Below are 24,934 nucleotides of genomic sequence, written 5' to 3'. Positions count from 1 at the left end.
GTTGTTCCCTTATGGCATCTCCTCCACCTGATGGTTTCAACACATATGATTATTTAATTGCTAGATCTCCAATTTTTGCTCCAAATTCTTTCTTAACTTTCATATTCTTATCTTCAAAAATCAGCAGAATTTGCAGCTTGGCAGGTCCAAAATGAAATTCACTTTTCTCCCCGCCCCCCCAACGCTGTTCTGTCCCTTGCATTCCATTTCTCAGTTAATGACACTACCCACCTTGTCTTCAAACTACAGACCAAAGCACCCACCCTGTCTCCTCCCTACATAAACCCCCTCTTCTTATGAATGAGCACCAATACCAAAGGTTCTACCCAAGACCATCTCAGAGTTGTTGGGTGTTTGTCTGTCTGTGGTTTGGTTTTTATTCTGTTTTGTTTCTCTTCTTCTTCTACCTTCGATCAGACATTCCACATTTCTTACCTGGACCAATGCAATGGCAGAAACTCCTAATGGGTAACTAGATTCCAGTCTTTATTCCTCCATCCCACTGACAGAATTCTCTTGCTGAGAAACAAAGCTACTCTCCATAGATACTCTTCTTATATTAACGGCTTCATAATAAGGTAGAATTATGCAGACGAAACCATAAGACAAAAGAGTGGCTCTGGCCATATGATTAACTCCAAAAATCAGAATTATGAATGAACTATGACATATTCACTACAAGAGTCAAGACATTAAGGGCAGCTTCCTGAGGCATCCTCGTGCATCCACATTCAAACTAGTGGCTAGAAAACAAAGAAATCTGCCAAATCAGCCTAACTAGTGCCCGGCCAGGGGGCTCAGTTAAGACCTCTCTGAGGGCTTAGGATAAAAAAAGATCAGAGTCTTGAGACCCTCAGAGAAAGACCACTTTGGTACAAGCAGAAATCTATTATTTTACAAGCTAGACTATGTTTATGTTTCATGTTGACTCTAGGATTACTGACCTGTGCTCTTCCCTAGCAAATAATAATGTTTTGAAGATTACAACCCGTCCCAGATTTAGAGAAGCAGGGAAAAGTCTTCTCTGGGTGCTTATGCTGAGGACCAGTGAGGGGGTAGGCATAGCGTGTAAGAGGAAGGAATCCCAAGGTGAAACTCAGAGACACGGATTCAGGAAATCTTGGCCCGGCAACTTTTTCCCACAGGATATGCCTTTCCAGTGCCAACTCTGGCTGTCACAATCTTGTTTATTGTTACTAAGAGAGAAGGTGTCCCATAATGCTTGACCTCCCACTACCTTTGGTTAAATTCAGAATTGTTAAAAACAGAATCCTTCTCCAAATGGACTGAACTTACTCCATCCCCTTATCAATACCCCAAAATACTCAAAAAGCATGCAGAACTTTTGAGTCTCCATCAGCGAAGAATTTTCCGCATCCCCCAGACGACATCATGCCAGCACACCCAGAATGCCGTACCAGGGTCACACGGAACGTGATGCTCTCTCCACATGGGCAGTTGTCTTCCCAGGCAGCTGGCATTGTCCTCATCCTTCAGAAGCCATCTACCACCTCTTTCCCTAAACTTCCCCTGACCCCAGACTGAAGGAGTCCCTTGATGCCCGCCCCCACGCAACTTTGCTTCTTACCCTATCACTGCCCCTCCCACATGGCACTGTGATTACCTGTATACTGAGGGGTAGGGTGGCAGCATATGAATCTGAGGGTCACACAATTCAGCCTGTAACATAAGCCTAAGCGTAATGTGTTGAATCAATTTATCCTTGCCTGGAAAAGTTAGATCGTAACTGAAAGAAGTTGTTTTTGGACTTTGTGGTGTTTGCTTTTGTTTTATTTGCCTGTTTGTTTCCTTGAGCACCTGCTATTTACACAGCACTATGTTTAGGCCAAGAAAATTGTACCCAGGAAATAAATACACCATTCTTATTCTCTGGGGAGTTTACTCTCAGGTAAGTGGCTTTTCTAACTGCTTTAGCAAAGGCACAAATCAGAAGAAGGTGCAGTTATGCTAGGAAAGGCCGAGTGGAGAGTCTGAAGCCATATAATTCATTCCCCCCTCACCCGCTGTGAAGGCCCCTGAAGCCAAACCACAGAACCCTGGAACTCTAGGGGGCACTATTCGAAAGAACTAAGAGACATATATTAAGCCAAATCAGATCATAAATATGCAATTTTTTAGTGTCAACTGTAAAACACCATACTATGGTTGTTGTTACATAGAATACAAAGTGTCCTCACAGTCTTAAGTCAACGGAGGATTTACAAGAATATCATGGGAAGAAGGACTGCATGGACAGAAAGGAATCACAAGGGAAGGAAGTACAGAACAGACTGAGAGAGAGAGAGAGAGAAAGTGTAAAGGAGAAAACCATGCAGGCAAAAATTATACACTAACGATGACCAGCGTGTGTAGCTCTGTGTAACAACTACAACATCAGAAGATCTATTGATAGAACCTGCCCCCTGTGAGCCAGGGACTGGGCAGAGCCCAAGGCTTACATCCTATCCTTCAAGCAACCTTGAGAAATGTTATTGTTTCCCCATTGAACAGATGAAGTAAATGGTGCTTGAGAAGTTCAGGAGCGTGCACAAAGTTAGCTAGTAAATTAGAGACAGGATTCAGATTCTGGGGTATCTGAAGTCAAAGCCTACCCAAGTAACAACATTTCAAAATCTGTTGTTTATGACGAGACATGTAGCCCAAAGTCTTTGTCTTCATGTGCCTACAGTGTGGAACAGCATTGCACACTGATTTGCCAGGGACAATCCGGATTTATATCTGTTTCCCAGTGTAATTAGTAACCACTCCCTTTCACTCTCAGAAGTGTCCCAGTTTAGGGACGCCTGGGTGGCTGAGCGAGTTAAGCATCAAATATCGGCTCAGGTCATGATCTTGCAGTTCATGGGTTCGGGCCCCTAGTCAGGCTTGCTGCTGTCAGTGCAGAAAGCCTGCTTCAAATCCTCTGCCCCTCTCTGTCTGCCCCTCCCCTGCTTATGCTCTCTCTCAAAAATAAAAAATAAAACATTAAAAAAAAAGAAGTATCCCAGTTTACACAAAACGTGTATCACCATCCTGCCTCAATGCCATAGTGAAGTGTATCTACATGATTTTCCAGGTCCAGTGTAAAGTAAAAGTATGAGGCCTTTTGCTCAAAAGGCAGGAAAAAAGTGCTATTAGAGGTACTGAAATATGAAGGTTTTTTCTTTCTTGTATCTGCTCTACTCACACTCCATGGTCCCAGTGGACTTCACTCGTAAAACACAAGTTCAAAGATAAAACTAGCACAAATTTCAAGATGGTGCTAGCAGAGCATTGAACCAAGTTCCAGGTCGTCTGGAGCATGAAGCCAGTGCAAACTGCACAGGATACACACCCATGAAGTCGGCCCTGCTCTGCCCTTTTCCTGTCCACTCGAATGGGTCTAAGAAGCCATCCTGATCTTGGTATGCCCTAGGAGGACTGCAAACAGGAAACCAGTTGCAACCCACTATTGTCCAGGCTTGGAACGTTAAATACTGGGTATTAGGTCCATAAAATCACGTCTTTTGACAAAATGTGTTACTTCTAATAAAGCACAAAATTATATCTCCCAAGCAAAACAAGAACTTGCATTCAAGCAAATTTGGGCACTCCCTGCATTTTATCTATGACCTAAAAATAACTAATCCAGATAATGCAACCTACACAGTATATCAACTGAAAATTTAGAATACAATGAATTGACATAATGGTGCGTTACAAAGTCTTTAATACCACAATGCCTGATTTAAACACTGTTTCTGTTTTAAATGCAGGTACTACATGTTTAATTTAAAACTTTTTGTTACATAAGTTCCTATGTGCCTGAGTGAAATTTAAATAATTTCTACTATCTATACCAACCAAATAGAAGAAAAACAAAACTGAGAATTTGAAGGATGATGAACTGTCCTTCAGAATGGGGTGGGAAGGGCACCTGGGTGGCTCAGTCAGTAGAGCGTCCAACTCTCAATTTTGGCTCGGGTCAGGATCTCGTGGTTCGTGGGATCGAGCCCTGCGTCAGGCTCTGTGCTGAATGTGGAGCCTGCTTGGGATTCTCTCTCTGTGTCCCTCCCTTCACTGTCTCGTGCACTCGTGCTCTCTCTCTCTCTTTATCTCCAAATAAATAAATAAACATTTTTTAAAAAAAGAATGGGGTGGGAGGTTAGAGGATGGGTCATTGATTCATTCATTCATCCAGTCATTCAGCAAGTATTTACTGAGTACCTGCAATGTCACAAGCACTGCACAAAATTCTAGGGAAAAAGACAAGTAAAATATGGGCCTGTGCTCAAGAAGTTTACATTCTAGTAGAATGAGACAAAGGTAAACAAATACATGCATAAGCTTCCCTTTGGTGAGAGACAAGAAGTAACTACAGGGAAGAGTGGTACAAAGCAGTGAGTCCTCTAGCCTGGTGGGGAGGGAAGGGATACGATCATGGCAATTTCCTGAAGGTAGGGAGCCCTGAAGGCCCTGCAGGAATGCAAAAGGATGTAAGGGCTACCAAGGAGCAAGAGAAACCTGAGAGTCCATGGAAGGAGTGAGCCACTCTAGGGGACAGCTATCTAGGGTGGGAGCGGGGAAAGTTGTTCTCTCCTTAAGAAGTTAAAAAGGCAAAGAGCTGGAAATGAGGAGAGAGGGATCAGAGGTACAAAAGAAGTATAAAAGCATAAAACTTTCACAGAGTAAGAAACGTTTTCCCCTTCAGCTCATATGATCATTTAACCAAGAGGAAAAAATATCATTTTGTTTGATTAGTTATGGACCTGTAAGTAAAAATATGTTCTTGGTAAAACTAACAATATGCTTTCTATCTCTTCATAATAAAGATAAGAGTACCCTTCGTCCATGTTAATGGCTGAAACAATGACAGAAATCTAAAACAATGACTAATCTGACAAATATTTACATTTGATGTAGAAATGCACTATCAATTTTTTCAACAAACGTAACACTGCACTTATTTAATACTACAGCTATTTTTAATGACTTTTATTATTTTCTGCATTTCTTTTTTTTTAAGTTTATTTATTTTGAGAGAGAGAGAGAAGAGACAAGGAGCAGGGGAGGGGCAGAGAGAGAGGAGGACAGCAGGTCAGAAGCCAGAGGGTTCTATGCCGACAACAGACAGCCAGATGCATGGCTTGAACTTAAGAATAGTGAGATCGTGACCTGAGCCAAAGTCAGATGCTTAACTGACTTGAGCCACTGAGGTGCCCCTGCGTATCTACATTTCTTATCAGTCCTTCAGGATGGACTCCCAGAAGAGGAATTGCCAGGCCAAAGGGTTTGAATATTTTTAAAATTCTTGGCACATTATCAGGTTAGGCTAAAATGAAAACTAAATTGACTACATTAACTGAAGGTGACCAAGTAAAATACATGGGTATTTAGCGTTGCTATAAATAAAACTCAAAAAAGAAATACTCAAAAAAGAAAATCTAAAAAGTGTATTATAAGTAGATCTCAGGTTTTGATGGTTTTGTCCAAAAGGAAGTCAGGGTAAACTTTTGTTTAGGATGCTATTCAGGACAATGAGTGTGTTTGCGTGTGTGTGAACAGGTATGTGCACAAACACTGCATGTTTGTGCACAAATAATGGACAAAGAAAAATAAAAGTGGAAGAGTCCCTAATTTCCGAATAAAATAAGAAGAATGAAATTATTAAATGACTTGTAAATAGGTACATACAATTTATTCATACCTCCCACAACTTCTTACCCAACTCAATATAGCGGTAAGTTTTCAATTTTAATAATCAGGTGTTAAGATTAGAAGAAAACCTGATATGATAAATAAAGATCAATAATAAATTGGTTTTTTAATATAGGTTGGGTTAGCTGTCCGTTTCTATAAATTAGAACTCTGCACAGTACTTTTTTCATATGCCTCCAAAAAGGAGTGACTAATGCAATTTAAGAAGTGACTAAGATTTTTCAAAAGCCAAAGGACTTTGTCACCAATAAAGTTTCATGAAAAGCAAATCTGAAGCTATTAAAAGTCAACTCTCCACTTCACACTAGTCAGAATGGCTAGTGTCAAAAAACAAGAAATTAAAAGGGAGGGCAAAGGCTTGGGGAAAAGAGAACTCCCATGCACTGTCGGTGGGAATGCAAATTGGTGCAGTCACTATGGAAAACAGTATGGAAGTTCTTCAAAAGACTAAAAATAGAAGTACCATATGATCCAGTAAGCCCACTTTTGGGTATTTGCCCAGGAAAAACAAAAACACTAATTCAAAAAGACATATGCACACTTATGTTTGTTGCAGTGCTATTTACAATAGACAAGATAGGAAAGCAACTTGTGTCCATCTATAGATGAATGGATATAGAAGATGTGGTATACACAATGGAATATTACTCAGCCACCAAAAAAAAAAAGAAAAAGAAAAAGAAAAAAGAAACCTGGCCATTTGTGACAACATGCATAGACCTAAAGAGTATTATGTTAAGTGAAATAAGTCAGACAGAAAGACAATGTGTAATTTCATTTACAGTGGAATCAAAAAGAACAAAACAAACAAGGAAACAAACAACAGCAAAAAGGGATAGAGTCATAAATACAGAGAACAATCTAGTAATTGCCAGATGGGAGGGAAGTCGGGGGGGACAGGTGAAACAGGTAAAGAAAATTAAGGGGTACACACTTCTAGTTATAAAATAAGTAAGTCATGGAAAAGTACAGCATAGAGAATATAGTCAATAATACTGTAATAACTTTGTAAAAAAAAAAGTCACCTCCTTAAAAATATGCTTTTTTTTTTTTACTTTGCTTCATGGAAGTGCATGGGAATCCAGTTATCACTGATTACCCATATATTCTCAAATATCCAGCCTTTCCAAAGAATGTGGCCCCTGGGGGCTCAAGGACACTGATTTTAATTTGAGAAGTCAAACAGAAGTCAACCTGTGCATCTTACATCCCTTGAGATACTGTTCTCTCCTTGCTATAGCAAAGAAGTAAATTCCTCTACCGTAATTATAAGCAGAAAGTTTACATCTTACTAAACCCTAAGCAGGAAGTTTGGCCTTGGAAACACTTCCCTTGGGACCAGGGCGGGTATGGAACAGGGAGGTAAAAGGCGCAGAAGGTTTGAAGATTTGAGTGAGACTGCAAAGGCTAAAGTCTCTCGGGTCTTTAAATGATGCTCTCCCAGGCATCTGGGTGGAGAGAAGCCAATCCTCAAATGCTTTGTCTTTGCAACAGTGAACAGGAAAATTCAACTTTTCAGTGATGTCTCAAAAGTTTCTTTCACTCAATTTTGCCCCTTCTGGCTCTAAAATGAATGAAACGTTTCCAGAACAGGCTTCCAATGCCACAAGCTGAAACTTTGAAACAAAGTTCCTGCCAGTTCTATGAAATCTTGAAGCCATTTGACACAAGTTTTATGATACAGCTCTCCTGGGCTCCGTGTGAACAGGGAACCCAGGAGCTGAGCAGGGAGCAAATTTAAACCCAGGGTGGGGGATGGGGGTAGAAGACTGTAGGGGTTGAATAGGGTGAGCACCACATGTGGCTTTAATATCCAACAGCTGCTAGAGATCATAACCCCGCTGCTCTCTCTGTACCCCCCACCAGAATCCCATGTTTCAAAGATTATCATAACTAAAGGGACTTCGCTGCTATGTAATCTGAAGAACGAACTCAAGTTCCAAAAGAATGAAGGATTCATTATTTTAACTAAATGTACCTGAATGTAGCAGACTGACTTGAATCACCAAGCCAAAGCCTTAAAATAAAATCCCAGGGGAGGAAGAGAATTGGGGGGGGGGGGGGGGGGCGGATTACACAATGCAGGCCGGGACGGGGGTAAAGAAGAAAGAGGAAAGATGGGGCAGCAGGGATTCCCTGCACAAGAGGTTCTCCCACTGGAGCTAACTTTTCAAACCCGCGGCTCTCCAAGGCCCTAGGAACTCAGCGCGTGTCCAGGCGTGAAACAATCGCCGCGGGGGTCCTCGCGCCCACGAGCGCGGCGTCGGCGCGCGGGCTCCTGGTTCCCGCGATGCCGGGACCCGTGCCCCGACCCCCGCAGACAATGCCGCGCCCGCTTCCCGCCGCCTCCCCGGGGTCCGCGCCCCGCGCCGCCCGCCGCCTCCCGCGTCGCCGCGCGGGGACACACTCACCGACACCAGGAACTCCAGCGTGCCCACATAGTCCCGCTCGGTCTTCTGCAGCTCGCTGAGCACGCACACGCGCAGGCGAAGCTGTTTCTCCAGGTCCTTGGCGCTCTCCGCGCGGCCGTCCCCGCGGCTCTCGTCGCTCATGGTGGGCGGCGGGACGCGGGGCTGCGGGGCTGCTGCGCTGCGCGCTGCCCCGCGCGCCGGCTGGTGTCCGGCCCCGCGCGGCCAGAAAGGAAAAGTTGCTGCGCCTCCGAGAAGTCCGAGGAGGTACGGGCGACTTTACATGCTGGGGAGAGTCTGGGGTGGTAGGAGAGGGGAGGGCGCCCGCTGGAACTCCGGCGCGGGAGGCGCGAGGCTTTGAGGAGACAACTCCCGGGAGAGGGGGCGCCGGCCCGGGACCTGCGCGCCCGGCCCCACGGCTCCGGCCTCACGCGGCCCGGGCTGGAGGGGAGGCGGCTCCGGCAGCCACAGCGGTGACTTGGACATTAATCAAATGCTTTGTATCCATGTGACTCCGACCCTTTACCCTTCGCCAAATCTCAGGAAAAAGGAAACAACCCTGGGGAAGTGAGTTGCGTGCCAGCTAACTAAACACACACACACACACACACACACACACACACACACACACACACAGAGTCAGCACTTGAGATGGAACTAATTGGAGATTCCCAAACCTAGGAGGACGTACTGCAAGACACAGCTCGAGGGTTGCTCCTATGACTCCCGCCTATTGTTTAGCTTTAATGTGTTTTGTACAAATCCTGAAAGCAAAGAAACAAGTCCCCACGGTTACATAACTGGATGGGAACAAAACAACCATGGTATTGACCCTCCCGTCTTTGAAAAGAAACACACTGATTTTTGGTTTTGTTTAGGCACAAAATAGGTTTGCTTTTAAAAGCCCCCAACTGAGAATAATTCACAGGGCAGATACCCTCCCGCCTGCACTTGGAAAGTCAATTAGCATAATAAATGAAGACACTATGGGAAAGTGACAGCCTGGCCCAAACCATAAACTCCAGATACAATAAGCTTCACCACTGCAGTGTGGTGCTTTGGAGGGAGATGCTTTGCATGTCTATAACTGTTTTTCAATATCAAGATAGTATGTAAATTGAATCACAGGCGAGAATATGTGTGCCTGTTTTGTTTCTAAGAGCTGGTATGATTTAAGACAGTGTCACTAAATGAACAAAGCTATTATTGAATAGTTACCAAAAGATACATAGATACAGTTATAGGTATATGGATACAGATACATTCTTAGGATTTGCAAAGGGAGAGAAACACAGAGCCTGTCCTGATTGTGAAGGTTAATGCTTGTTACCTTTTCTCACTTGGAAACGGAGTCAGGAGCTAATGAGCACTGAGTATTTACAATTCCATGCAAAACAATCCATGTATATTTTTGTCTCGATAATAACCACGTTAAATTTTCAGTGTCATTCTTTCCTACTCAGAACTTGAAACGGTCCACACTAATAACATTTAAAGAAATGGAAGAGCAAATCATTTGGATGCAAGAAAATAGCCTGTTAATCTTTTCCAATAGTTGAAAGCATTAGTCCAACTCTGAAAAATGAAGATGCTTTCCACATTACTTGCATTAAAATAATTTCCAGTTTGCCAGATCACACCTTTTCAGCACATGGTTTCACTGTATGTCTCAAAGAGCAAAGAGGGACGGTCATTTTCATCTTTCATTAAGAGCACAGCTTTTGAATGATGTGTGAGGAGCTGATGGGCAAGATATGATTTTCCTTTGTTTTGTGGATGGCTAACTAGAGGTGGCAGTGAGCAAAGGACAAAGAAGTAAATGGCTTCACACCTTATGACAAAAGAACAAAGGACAAGGCACATTAAAGGGCAGACCTCACAACCCCTAGTAAACAATAAACAAAAGAAACAAGCGGAAGACAAAGGAAACGCACATCCAGTGATGAATGGGGAAATCAAACATGATTGAGGCTTTTTACATTGTGCTACAGGCAGCAAGGAATGAATGCATTTCCTCCTCCTTACGTCTGTACCCTTCTCTCGTGTAAAAAGTAAACAAATAAATCAGGCTTTCCATCAGCTGTTGTCCTAGATAAAATAACATTTCTTACCAATGGCCCCCAGTTTCAGAACTGTTGATGCAATTATCCTATAAAAAAAAAATAGGCTGTCTACAACCCATTAGAGCTTCAGTCTCACCTCTGAGAATGATAAAATGAGTTTGAATCACTAGTGGAGTTTTAAATACCCACAGCATTTGCCTCCATTCTATAAACACATACTGAGTACCTCTGTGTGTATTGCAAGGCACTAGGGCCTGAGGATTCCAGAGACCTTGATCTCTAAGCAAATATTTCTCAAGGTAGTTCACAGACCATTACACTGAGGTCTTGTTAAACATTTCTGGGCCCCATCCTAAATTTATTAAATGAGAATCTCAGAGGTGTAAACTCCAAATTCTCTTGACAAGGTCTTCAGATTATTCTTAGGCACAGTAATATTTGAGAGCCACCATTCTAAGGAATTATAATTGAGTGAAAGAGAGTGTTACAAATATAAGTGATGTATTAAAAGGAAAACTGCAAGGCATGCTTTGCTAAAAACAAAAAAAGTGCAAGGAAGCTAGCAGAAAAATATTCAAGTGTGCAGATTCAGATGTCTCTCAGAAGTGCCTATGTAGAAATTATTATGATATTAACAGTTTCTGCTCTTTCTTCTGTTCCTCAGTCTACTCCCCAACATCATTTGTAATTAATGAACAGCTTCAGAACACTATATAGTGCCTTCTGCCAGGCAGCTCTCAGTGTCTTCTGTAGCCCTGGCAGGGGTTCTTAATTCCTTATCAAAGACCTAAGAGCATAAGAAAACAGGGCCAGAGGATCTGGAAACCTTCACTTTGATGGTAAATAAGGTCTTTCATAAACTCTGAATGTGCTGTATCCCTCCCTGCTCCCTCAATTGAAACTTTAAGCTCTGCCCGCCAGGAAAAGGGAAGCAACAACAAAAATGATGGACAGGATCCAGTTTTTTCCTGAAATACTAATGAGGTTGAAGCATCCAATAAAAAGGAGATGGTAGAAAAGAAGATAGTGAGAAAAGGCTAAGTAGTAAACTGGCTCAGCCATTAAATTTATTTCATATGCATGAACTTAGTGTGGTTAGAGTCTATTATCATTCAGAGGCCAAAGCACCATGCACAGTAGGTTTTCTTTGATCAGGCTTAGAGAATAACAACTCCTGGACAGAGAATCCAAGGTGGTCTCTTTACAAAAAGAGAGTTCCCTTACAGATATCAATATCTATATACATTGTATATAACTTGTATTCCTTATAGAGATCATTGTAGGTTCCCTACCATTCCAATATTAGTATTTGCCCAGGTAAAGTAATAAATCAAATTGGATGTGGAAGTCATTGAAAGACAATAGCACTGGACAAGAAAGAAAGAAGGAAGAAAGAAAGGAAGAAAGAAAGAAAGAGAGAGAGAGAAAGGAAAGAAAGAAAGAAAGAAAGAGAGAGAGAGAGAGAGAGAGAGAAAGAAAGAAAGAAAGAAAGAAAGAAAGAAAGAAAGAAAAAGAAAGAAAAGAAAGAAAGAATAAGGAAGGGAGGAAGAGGAGAAAGATTGCTTGATTGCATGGCCTTAGAGAATTCTAAGAGTCAGACTGTTTTTTATTTGATTTTGGCATTTCCTTCACTACTCTGGCCTAAAGTAGATGATTCTAGATTATATTAGTATAAAAATATTATAGATACATTGGAGCTGTATAAAGCACAATACAAGTCTTAGATAAGAGGTCATTCTAGAAATACTTCTTAATTTCATTATGTTGTAGTTATAACAAGCATAGTATGTACTGAGTACATAATTATTTGTATCACACCAAATCAAAGATTTTAGAATGTGTATTACCTAAAAGGACAAAATACAATTTCATAGCTATATTTTAATTTTATATACAGTGTTTATGGCATAGCAAACTAAATAAATGTTTGAATAGGATTATTTTAGGAAGACTGTAAAGTTCTTAAAGATGTGGGCACTAGCTTGATCAACTCCAAATCGTCCTCATGGCCATAATCTAACATGGAATGGATAATCGCTTTCCTCATTATGGAAACTTAACCTACAACCATCCCTGTAAAATAAACAGCCGGGTTTTGTCTGTGATTAGTCTCAGAAGAATGTCATCTTTGCATTGTGCCATCTGCCCGCTTAGCCTTTCCTTCCTTTAAAAATCCTCTCCAACCTCACATATCTCTCCTCCCTATAAAAACTTCTACCTGGTTATTTTGTCTCCTATATTAACATCCTCTAATGTGTTCTCTAGGGTTAGCATTCTAATGTGTGTGTGTGTGTGTGTGTGTGTGTGTGTATTATTTGATTATCAATATCTAATATCTATATGTAATATAGATAATTTATAAAAATTATATATGTTTATGTCATTGCCTGCTTGTCTTAGCCTAGTTTCCTCAGAAAGCAGAGACAAAACTTAATGTGAAGACAGTATATATGGTAATGTGATCCTAGGCAGGAGGAGTGAGGAAAAGGAAGAATGGAAAAGAGAAAGAGGAAAAACCAATACAAGAATGCATAATAGAGTTGACCATCCCATGAGAAGCTAGATGCGCTGTTCTACAGGACCTTCTGAGTAGTCTTATGAAATAAATACATCTCAGAACTGTCCTGGGGGAAGAAAGAGGGAAGCACTTACTCATCATTTCCTATTCCCAGTTGGTCAAGGATTGCCCCATTAGGCATTCATGGGACCCTGTATTTGCATGTTACCCATGCATGAGTGATTAGAGGTTTTCGCGGATAAGATTTGGAGTCAGGAAGCAAGAAAGGTAATTGTTCCTATATTAAGTTGCTCTGAGCATTTGAGGAACAGCATCCATGGTCATCAAGAGTAAGAGAAGATGTCAAGAGAGTTTTTCCTGGAATACAAGAGGGGTTTGATTCTGCTTCAAACCCTTCATGATAAAGGCAAATAACATTTATGACCCAGCCCCTCTGGCTTCATTTCATGCCACTCCCTCCTTTGCAGATGAACCCCAGCCACATGGGAATATTTTCAGAATTCTCACAATGCCAAGCTCTGTAGCATAGTCCTTTTTCCTTATGACAGCATCAGTTACACTTTATTATAATTGCTAGATCAATTGATAATTTTTTTGATGTTTATTTATTTTTGAAGGAGAGAGTGAGGGGGGAGGGGCAGAGAGAGAGGGAGACACAGAACCCGAAGCAGGCTCCAGTCTCTGAGCTGTCAGCACAGAGCCCCACTCAGAGCTTGAACCCGCAAACCATGAGATCATGACCTGGGCCGAAGTTGGAGGCTTAACCGACTGAGCCACCCAGGCGCCCCTCAATTGATAGAATTCTTTCCCAGACCACAGTGTCTTGAAGGAAAAGACTGTTATCTATGTGGCTCTAAAGCCTCTCCAAAATCTGGCATGCAGTTGTAGTTAAATGGATATTTGTTGATTGAATGAATGAATGAATGAATGAATGAATGAAATGCACTGGAACTCTGTTGGCCTCCCAGAGTTTAATCATTCTATCTCTAAATGAAGATAGGTCTTTGTTTAGACTTGTTTACTGAAAACAGATGTATAATGTATTAGGCTAAGAATTCCCATAAATCCCCTTATTTCTACCTCCCCAACTCAGTTTCTCCTATTGTTAGTATCTTGCATTACTGTGGTACATTTGTTACAATTAATCAGCCTGTATGTATGCATTATTAATAATGAACGTCTATTCCATACATTAGAACCCACTCCTTGTGTTGCACTTTCTATGGGTTTTAACAAATGTATGACATATATCCACCATTACAGTAGCATATAAAATAGTTTCTAAAAGTCCCCTGTACTCCATGTATTTGTCTCTTTTTCCCTTCCCCCAAGACCCTGGAAGTCCTTTTTACTCTCTCTATAATTTTGTCTTTTACAGACTGTCATATAGTTGGGATCATACATTATGAGTCTTTTCAGATAGACTTCTTCCACTTATCCATCTGCATTTAAGTATTCTCCGTGTCTTTTCATGGCTTGAGAGCTCATTTCTTTTGATCACTGAGTAAAATCCCAGGATCAAGATGTACCTACCATTTTATCAACTTACCTGTTGAAGGATGTCTTGAATGCTTCCAAGTTTTGGCAATTAGGAATAAAACTGCTGTAAACATTAGTGTGCAAGTTTTGTATGGACATGAGGTTTCAACTCATTTGTGTAAATAACAAGGAGCACAATTGCTGGATCATATGATGAGAGTATATTTAGTTTTTGTAATAAACTGCCAAACTGTTTCAAAGTGACAGTCATTTTTCATTCCCGCCAGCAGTGAATGAGTGTCTGTATTGCTTCCACATCCTCATCAGCCTTTGGTGGTATCAGGACTTTGGAATTTGGCCATTCTAATTGGTATATAGTGGCATCCCATTGTGTTATTTTATAATTTCCTAGTTATAAAATAAATATAAGGCTGAATATCTTTTCATATGCTTACATGCCATCTGTATATCTTTTTTATAATGTGTCTGTTAAAGTCTTTGGCCCGTTTTTTAATTAGGTTCTTTTCTTATTATTGAGCTTTAAGAGCTATTTGTATATTTTATACAATAATCCTTTATCAAGGTATGCCTTTTGCAAATATTTACTCCCAGTCTGTGGTTTCTCTTTTTATTCTTTTGACATTGTCTTTTTGCAGAGAAGATGGCTTTGATTTTAATGAAGTCCAAACTATGAAGTTTTTCTTTCCTGCATCAGATTTTTGATACTCTATGTAAAAATGTTTGGATTTATCATTACCAAACCCAAAGTCACCCATATTTTCTCTTATGTTGTCTTCTCAAAGTTTTATGTTTTGCATTTTACATTCAAGTCTATGATCCATGAGTTAATTTTTGTGAAAGATGTAAGGTCTGTGTCTAGATTTGGTTTTTGTTTTGTTTGGTTTTGGTTTTTGGTTTTTTGGTTTTCTGGGAGTATTTTTGTTTTGTTTTGTTTTGTTTTGTTTTTGCATGTGGATGTCCAGTTGTTCCAGCATGATTTGTTGAAAAGATTGTCCTTTCTCTATTAAATTGCCTTTGCTCCTTTTTAAAAGATCAGTTGATTACATTTGCGTGGGTCTTTTTCTGGGCTCTCTATTCTCTTACTTTGATTTATTTGTCTGTCCTTTCCTCAGTACCACATAATATTGATTACCCTAGATTTATACTATGTCTTGAAGTTAGTCCTCTTGACTTTGGTCTTCTCCTTCAATATTGAATTGGCTATTCTGGGTCTTTTCCCTGTCTGTGTCAAACTCAGAATCATTTTTTCAATATTCACAAATTCACTTGCTAAGATTTTGATTGAAATTACATTGAGTCTATACATCAAGTTGGGAAGAAGTGACATCTTCACAATATTTAGTGTTTCTACCCATGTACATGGAATATCTCTTCATTTATTCAGATTTTCATTGATTTCTTTCATCAGAGTTTTTAAATGTTTCTCATATAGATATTACACATGCTTTGTTAGAGTTACACCTAAGTATAATTTTTAGTACTAAAAATACGAATAAAGCTGCTATAAGCATTGGGGTGCAGGGTTTTGTGTGGACATAAGGTTTACCAAATAAATGGTCTTGTGTTTTTTATTTCAAATTCTAATTGTTCATTGCTAGTATAGAAGAAAGCAATTAGCTCTTTATATATTAGCCCAGTATCCTGCCAACTTGCTATAGTCACTTATCAGTTTCAGATTTTTATTGTTACTGTTTGCATTTCTACATAGACAATTATGTCATCTTTCAACAAGGACAGTTTTATTTCTTCCTTCCTAATTTGTATACTCTTTATTTCCTTCTCTTGTTTTATTGCATTAGCTAGGAATTCCAATACAAAGTAGAATAGAAGTGGTGAGAGCAGAGATCCTTGCCTTATTCCTGATCTCACTGAGAAAGCCTCTAGTTGCTCACCATTAAGTATGATGCTAGCTGTAGATTTCCCTACATGTTCTTTATCAAGTGAGAAAAGGTGTATCCGTTTTTTATAATGATTTTAATTCCTATATTGATAACATCCATACAAATAAGGAACACACTTAAATTAGTTTTTCCTGTTTTAGAAAATTTATACAATGTTTCTTGACCACCCACTATATTACGTGAGACTATTAACAATTCTTTCTTTCTCTGACTCTCCAGCTTCTAACTTTAAGCCATATCTTCAGTTTTGATCGTCAAGGTTGATAATATTTATCTTGTGTAACTGAATTTAAAACATCCATGTTTCTCTTTAAAAATGTAAAATCAGGGGCATCTGGGTGGCTCAGTTGGTTGAGCATCCAACTTCACCTCAGGTCATGATCTCATCGGTTCGTGACTTCAAGCCCCACATCAGGCTTTCTGCTGTCAGCACAGCGTCAGCTTCAGATTCGCTGTCCCCCCTCGTTCTTACCCTCCCCCACTCACACTCTCTCAAAAATGAATATTTATTTTTTTAAATAAATAAACATTTATAAAAACTTAAAATTAATAAATAGATTGTATATTATATGACTATTTAAATAATGCAGACATAAGTAATGTGATAAAATTGTACTTCATTCTCTTTAGGTCCAAATTCAAAACCCTCAGCACACTCAGGGACCACTTCTAGGTTAAATGGATTCTGTTTCATAACACGCCATCAATTGCTAAAAAACATGCATGACATTTCCTGGTTTCCATCATATCTGAACCATGACTTTATTACACAGTGTCTTAGAATTTTGGTTTTATTTTCATTTTTGGTGGAGACTAATTTTTTTGTGAAAAGAAGAAATGTATCCTTTTTTTTTTTTTTTCACAAAGTCAAACATTCTCCAGCCCCTTAGGTACTATCTGTTGCTTTCTTTTGTTTTTATTCTGCTCTTCATTTTTCACGGAGCCCTCTGATTTCATTCCCAGTCTGGACAGATTACTTAATTATCTGATCAAAAGCGTGATCCTGGGATTGTTTTTCCAAGGCTTTCAGTTGAATTCCACCAACTCTCCTTTCAGAATCTTCTTTCTTGGTATATTCATTTTCTAGGGCTGCCATAACAAAGTATTACTATCTCACAGTTCTGGAACCTGGAAGTCCAAGATCAAGATGTCAAAAGGTTGGTTTCTTCTGAGGTCTATGAGGGAGAATCTGGTCATGCCTCTGTCATATTGTTGGGTAACCTCAGACATTCCTTAGCTTATAGATGATGTTCTCCCTGTCTTCACATTATTTTACCTCTATGCATGTCTGTGTTCAAATTACCCCCTTTTAGAAGGACATAGTCATATTGGATTAGGGTTTACCCTAATGACCTCATCTTAATTTGATCATCTGAAAAAAAACTTTGTTTCTGAAGAAGGTCACATTCATAGGTACTGGGGATAAGAACTACAAAATCCTTTGAGGACACACAATTCAAATGACAATACTTGATATCTACACTCATTTTGCCGGATTATATCTCAAGTGACTTCCTTAGGGTGCATGAGATGCAAATTATCTGAATTCTAGAGTGCCTAAAATATAATTATTTTGCCGTGATGCATTATCAATAATTTCACTGTATAAGAATGCTGGGTTTGGGATGCCTAGGTGGCTCAGTTGGTTGAGCATATGACTCTTGATTTTGGCTCAGGTCATGATCCCACAGTCATGGGATAAGCCCCACATTGGGCTCCATGCTGAGCATGGAGCTTGTTTAGGAGTCTCTCTCTCACTCTCCCTCTGTCCCCTCCCCTGCTTGTGCTCTCTTTCTCTCTAAAATAAAATTTTATAAAATGCTAGGTTCAGAATTATTACCTATTAGAATTGTGAGTACCATTGCTCATTTTTTCTCTTACCAATATGTTAGTGATTAGAAGTCCGATGCTACTTTGATTCTCTGTCCTTTTTGATGGTGTGTTTTATCTATCTGAAATTTTTTAGCAAGTGTCTTTCTTTTGTTTTCTGGCAAAGATTTCAGTCATGTTTTTACATGTGGATCTTCTTTTAACTATTTGCTAGGAACTTAGTAGACTCAAACACAAAAGTAGTATCTTCTGACCTCTGGGAAAGTTTTTTTTGTATTATTTTTTAAAATTTCTTTGCCTTTGTTATCATGTGCCCATTTTTTTGGAAACCCTGTTAGTTGAGTTGGATCTCTTAGAATTATACTCCATATATCTTATCTTTTTCAAGTGTTCAATCTCCTTGTTTTGTTGTTGTTGCCTTTGTCTTGTTCAATCTCTGTTGATTTTTTTCTTTATGTTGTGAGAGACCTACTCACTTTATATTCTAACCTTTATTTTTTTTTTCAAATGTTTATTTATTTTTGAGAGAGAGAGACAGAGAGCACGAGCAGGGGAGGGGGAGAGAGAGCAGGGAGCAGAGGATCTGAAGCAGGCTTCAAGCTCTGGGATGTCAGCACAGAGCCCAACACAGGGCTCGAACCCATGAACCACAAGATCATGATCTGAGCTGAAGCCAGACGCTTAACCAACTAAGCCACCCAGGTGCCCCTATTCTAACCCTTCTTTAATTTGTCACTTGGCATATGATTATATACATGATAATTGTTCTAATTTGTTCCTTGTTGTTCCTTTCTGTAGCATTCTGTTCTTGTACTCTGAGGATACTACCTTCTCAAATCTTTCTCTGAAGTTTCTTTGTTTCTTCTAGAGACATTTTTTCTGTTGTTTTTTTATCTTGTCCTTCCCTTTGTCCTTTTGTGATGTTGATAGAGTATTCATTCTATTTGAAAAGGGAATGGGATTGTTTCTCTCTGTAACAAAGGATGTGTTTCCTCTTTTGTTGAATGTGGGTCTGTTTTCCTGCCTAATCTCTCATGAAGAGATCTTTGCTGGGAATATTATGTAGGTGTTCAGGACTTGTCTAAATGAAATGAAGCTTTAATGGGAGCAGGCAGGTACCAGGTCTCTAGCTGTGGAAGTTCCAACTGCCAAAATAAGGGAACTTTTCTTTGATGCTGGCACCAAGAATTCTAATTCTGCCTGTGCAGATACTTACATCTTATTAGAGAAGAATCCTTAGGTATTTTTAGTCTGAGGTTGATGCTTGATTTTTACACTAAGCATCAGAAAACACAGAGAAGGAAAGCAAAAAAAAAAAAGTGTATCAGGAAGAAGGAAGTGTTGCTATGCAGATAGCCTTCTCAGATAAGCCATTCTTCTCACTCATGTTGCCTTTACATCTTCTAGCTCTCCTCTAGGTCAGTCTTTTGCAGTTACTCTTCTCTATACCTGCCTCATTCTTTTACTTGTCAAAATGCTTCCATCCTCTTTTTATCCTTCAGAAATGTGTTGAAATCTCTCTCCTGCTCATGTTTCTGTTTCATTATCTTTGTGGCAATGAGTGTTTTCTTTTACTGTTATCTAATGATGGTAGGAAGGTTGAAAAAATTAAGGAAAAATACACATCCTCAGCCTATTATCTTCTACCATCTTTAAATAGAAATTTCGAAGTCTATGTAACACAGTTGCCAGTGGAACATTTAAATAAAAAGGTCTATATTATCAAAAAGAAAGGACTAGAGGTATCTTCATATCTTGATTAATGACGTGTGCATACACTAAAATAAGGGTACACACACAGAGATGTGATAGAACAAATAGCCAGTTGTAAAGGAAAGTTATAAAAACTGGAATACACTAGATGGAGGAATCCACATAAATTTTTAAGGTAATACTAGATACTAGGTTACAAAACATGCTGTAACTTTCATGGCATAACTAGCCTCATTCAACCATTGTGGGTAGATAATGCCCCTTAATGAATTATGACCCCTTGTATCCACATCACTTAGTAATTTGACAATTTCTCTGCCCTCATTAAGAGATAGAGTCTTTTTCCCCCAACTACCTTAAATCTTAGCTGACCTTATGAATTGCTCTTTCCACCAGAATGTGATAGAAGTGATGATATATAAGTTCCAGAGATTAAACCTTAAAAGAACTTGTAACTTCCACTCTTGCCTTCTTGAAAACCTGAGACCATCATCTAGACAAAAGCCCAGAGTAGCCTACAGTAGAATAGGAAGCCATATGGAGGAAAGCCAAAGCATCTTGTCAACGAACAGTCATCACCAGTTGTCAGACATGAGAGTAATACCATCTGGGACTCTCCCAACCCCAGTGAGCTGTCACTGAGCTGAGTGAGCTCAGGCAAGACCAGAAGAAGAACACTCACATGGTCTATTCACAAAATTAAGAAAATAATAAATCATTGGTGTTTTAAGACATTAAATTTTGGAGTGTTTTTCTTTCTTGAGCAATGGATTACTGAAACCACATCTAACAGAAGTTTTGGGCTTTGTCTCTAATTGGGCCATTTTTTTAAGTTTATTTTTTTTCTTTTGAGAGAGAGAGAGTACAAGTGGGGCACAGGAAGAGAGAGAAAGGGAGAGAGACAGGGAGAGGGAGAGAATCCCAAGCAGGCTGCACACTGTCAGTGCAGAGCTTGATGCGGGGCTCAAACTCACAAACTGAGATCATGACCTGAACTGAAGTCGGACACTTAACTGACTGAGCCACTCAGGTGCCCCTCTAATTGGACAATTTAAATGGCACAAATTCATTCCTTCAACAATCGTTGTAGGTAAAGGAACTCTGTGCACAGATTGGCTTAGGTATGATTTTTTGCTTTTCCTTGAACTAGTTTTTATAGCAAGAAATTGTCATGATTTGCTTAGGTCAAACCAGATCCTATCCCTAACACTGAGGGTGAGTTCAATCTCAGTCAAGCCAATGGAGAAGGAGTGGAATGGATTCTACAGAGGCAGTTACAATGTCTATGATAGGTAGGAGGAGGCTAGTAACTGACGATGTAAAAATTTCTGTTTATGATCTTTATTCATTGTTGTGTTTCTTGAAGCCAACATTGTCACCATGGAGACTTCTGCCACCCTTGCCCAACTTGCCACCATTAGAATTGCCACCTCTGAGTCTGCTTAATAACTGCTGCCATTACTGCATGCCATTGCTGCCAACATTATAAAGCTGTTCCACAGCTTGGGTGATCATGGTTTTCAGCATGAGCTGCAACCAGTGCCAAAGTGCTGGACTGGTGTCCAGCCTAAACTGAACTGAGAACAGTGCATAGCAAGGGTCTAACCAAAAAGATAAAGTTGGAAAGACAAAGGACATGAGGCAGACATAAAAGACAAAATGGGGGAGAGGAAGAGAATATCTGGTTCCACCTTGGTTGCAAAGGTACAAGACTCATAGATGGTCTGGAAAAGGCTGCATATCACTTCTATTAGAAGTGCAGCAGCTTTGGGGCACCTGGGTGGCTCATTCAGTTAAGCATCTGACTTTGGCTCAGGTCATGATCTTGCGGTTCGTGAGTTTGAGTCCCGCATCGGGCTCTGTGCTGACAGCTCAGAGCCTGGAGCCTGCTTTGGATTCTGTGTCTCCGTCTCTCTCTCTCTGCCTCTCCTCTACTCATGCTCTCTCTCTCTCTCTCTCTCTCTCTCTCTCTCTCTCTCTCAAAAATAAATAAACATTAAAAAAAAATTTTTTTAAAAGTGCAGCAGCTTTAGGGATGGCAAAAACAGCTTTGACTGCAGAATCAGCTGCAAAGGAGAGAAAAGTTGATGCCCAGTGGAGGAGCCAGAGTTTTAGGAAGTACTCTGAGTTCCAGGACACTCACCACAGCTGCCTGCCTTCAGAGTCACACATCTGGAGAGCCTCTCTCTCTGAAGAGAAGCTCTTCACCTCCAGGATCTCATTCATACATGCCCTCAACAGTCGCCAAAGAGGATTTTCTCACTTGAACAACAGCTAAGCCCTGGGAGGCTCTCTACATTCCCACTTCCTGGGTTTGGCTGCTGCAAAAGTGCTCTGCAGCTGTGGCCCAGCTCAGGTTGCCATGTGCATCTCTTGGATGAGGGAGGACTGTAAAAGAAAAAGAGGAAGGGAATGCTATCCATAAACAACCAAAAGATATGCATATGCCAGGCAGATTTCTCACAGTTCTTACACTGTGCCCTCACACATGTGTATGCTTTCAAGTCATATTTTATTTTTCAAACTATGGTGCCAACTTAATGGATTGTACTTGATACTATTTTCTTTTTTAGAGTTTGCATCTATATTCATAAAAGCAATGGATGAAAGTTTTCCTTTTTGTGCTCTCCTTAATAAGCTTTGCTATTAAACTGAATTCTTAATATGCATGAGAATTCATCTAGAAAAATCTGTGGACTGGAATTGTTTAAATAACATTGAAATTATCTGTTTTTAAAGGTGAGCTGGAAGTCTGTTATAAAACCACCCATCCAGTTCTGGTACCTGGTTAAATAGTAGAGATTAACTTAACTTGCAACCTGTATGTTTTCTCGTGGAAAATTTGTGTAGTTTATATTTTGCTCAACAATCTTTTTTCCTAGTATTTCATTTTGATGCCACATAATTATATCATATTTTAATCTTTCCAATATCAGTGATAATGTCATCTTTCTTATTTTTAATATTTTATATATTTGTTCCATGTCCTTTTCTTCTTTGCCAGGTTTTTGAGGGGTTTTCTGTTTTACTGGTCTGTAAATGCATCTAGCTTTTGAAATTTTTAGTCTGTGTAATTTTTTCCTCTTTAATTATTTTTGTCTCTATTAATTTTATTTTCCTATTTTTTCACCTTTTTCTTGCTGCAGTTTCTCTAATTTTCTATGATAATTACTCAAATCCTGTGTGATCAGTAATTTTTCTTTAATGGTGAAGCTCTTTAAGGCTATGCATCTTCCTATGCACAGTTATTATACATCTCAATACTTTTAACTCTCTTCTCTACATTGCTTCCTTAACAGTTTGTAATTTCTATTTTGATTTCTTCTTTGATCCAACAGTTATTTAGCAGGAGTATGTTTCTTAATTTCCAAGTCACTAGTTTGGCTCATATATTTCATATTCATTTCTAACTCAAAAAAATATGGTTAGGGATCTCTGCTTTTAAAGAAAAAAAACAGTCATTATTTATTTGTGGCAAACTGTATGATGATTTTTTATAACAGTCATGCCATGATCATGTGGAAAAAAATGTTTATTCTCAATATAAAGAGTATAACATTATATATACATACAATTAAGGTTATGCTGTATTATTTAATTGCATTCTATCTTTAATTAATTTTTGTTTTCTTATTTTATCAAATTCTAAAAAAGCTGTATTAAAATTCCCACTACAATTAATTATATTTTTATGTTCTTCTAGCATCCTTTGCTCTACGCAGCATTTTTTCTTACTGGCTTTAAGAGTAATTCTTGAAATGAACATATTTCTAGGGTTTTTTTTTAATCAATCTGACAGTATCTGACTTTTAATAACAGATTCAGTCCATTCACAATGTATCAAAATTAGCAAGTAGGATTTATTTTAGGAATGAAATACCACAATTAATATAATTCCCTAATTAACACATTAAAGAAGAAAATGTTTTCATCATTTCAGTATGTTCTGAAATGGCACTTGATAAAAGATAGTAGCAATTATAATAAAAAGCCTAAGAAGCCATTGAAATAAATGGCTTAAATATAATAAAAGCTGTATACTCCAAACCAGCAACAAATATTTCAAATGGTGAAATGTTAAAGCCATTTTTATCAAAATCAGGGACAGGAAAGAAATGTTCTCCACTATCATAATTAAACATTAATTCTTCTGTTCTAAGGAATATAGTACAGTTAGGTAATAAAATACTGGTAAATATTGGAACAAGAAGAGATGAATTATCTTTTTGTTATATGACTTATGCTATAATTAACAAGAAGATTTGATTTTCTTTTAAAAGATAAATATGCAATAATTAGTAGCTTTATGCTGGGAATCACGAGCAATAAACAGAAACATGAAATATGTTCCATTTATAATACAGTTAAGAACCATGAGATTTATTTCTAACAAGGATAAAAGGCTTGGTTGAATATAATTACCCATTATTTGAGGTCATATAATAAGGCCTAAAAAGAGCAAGTCTTAATATCATTTAAGAATATCTGGGAGCAGTAAAATAATGTCTGAAAAGAAGGGGAGATATTTGCCTTGCAAACAGTACAACTTCACATAAAGCCACCATAATCAAAAGAATGTGATATTAGCACATGAATAGGGAACTCTGTTAGAGTAATGGGGAATAATCAATAGGTACATTCTAATATATGCAAAAATCCAGTATCCAACAAAGACAGTATTCAAATGTAATAGGGATGTTAACTATCTTGAATTTAAATAAATAGTTGCGCATTACAAGAAAAGTCACCGGAAAATGAGGCCTTTGCTTCTGGCCAATGTGGATTAATAGGGACTGGATTGAACCTCTCATCTTAAACAACTAGAAAAGCAGACCCGATACATGAAACAACAGTTTTCAGACATTGGACTTCAAGCAGCTCAGAGCACTGATTCCTCTGAGAAAGGGAAACAAGAAAAATGAGACTGGATGAGTGACCTAACTCACTGCCTGGAGAGCCTTTTCAGGCTGAAGCCTAAGAAGAGGAGCTCAAACTGCTCAGCAACCTCGCGGATTGAGGAGACAAATTTAGAAAACCAAGGCAGCTATCATTCTCAGGGTAGAGTGTCTGGGAGGAGAGAAATGCAAGAAGGCCCCTCTCAAGTCTTTGGACAGTCTTTGGGTGCATGTGAGGAAACTCCCTGGGGCTGGGGAAAGACCACCAGAGAGGAGTAGGGAGATCCTCACATCTCATGTGGGAGAGATTTATGTTCCCACAAGCCAAAGTAGAAAGATCTAGTAAATGTGTCATTTGGTACAGAGTCCACAGACAGGGATTGCTTAGTAGTGGGTCAGTTATCCCTAG

General features: G+C 39.2%; 2 protein-coding genes across 5 annotated transcripts in view; one reads left to right on the top strand and one right to left on the bottom strand.

Annotated features, from left to right (window-relative positions):
- Positions 1 to 8,249, bottom strand: part of PREX2 (phosphatidylinositol-3,4,5-trisphosphate dependent Rac exchange factor 2) — a 303,209-nt gene extending 294,960 nt beyond the window's left edge. For all 4 annotated transcript variants that reach the window (XM_023248571.2, XM_023248570.2, XM_023248572.2 and 1 more), the window contains exon 1: positions 8,109 to 8,249. In XM_023248571.2, the coding sequence (XP_023104339.2) occupies positions 8,109 to 8,249 (141 nt within the window). The remainder of the gene's footprint in view (positions 1 to 8,108) is intronic.
- Positions 8,243 to 24,934, top strand: part of CPA6 (carboxypeptidase A6) — a 521,176-nt gene continuing 504,484 nt past the window's right edge. Inside the window, exon 1 of the mRNA XM_019822757.3 lies at positions 8,243 to 8,372. The gene's annotated coding sequence lies outside the window, so the exon portion shown is untranslated. The remainder of the gene's footprint in view (positions 8,373 to 24,934) is intronic.

The sequence above is a fragment of the Felis catus genome, chromosome F2 (assembly GCF_018350175.1).
Source record: "Felis catus isolate Fca126 chromosome F2, F.catus_Fca126_mat1.0, whole genome shotgun sequence".
In the NCBI taxonomy this organism is placed as follows: Eukaryota; Metazoa; Chordata; class Mammalia; order Carnivora; family Felidae; genus Felis; species Felis catus.
This window is presented reverse-complemented; position numbering and strand designations above follow the sequence as displayed.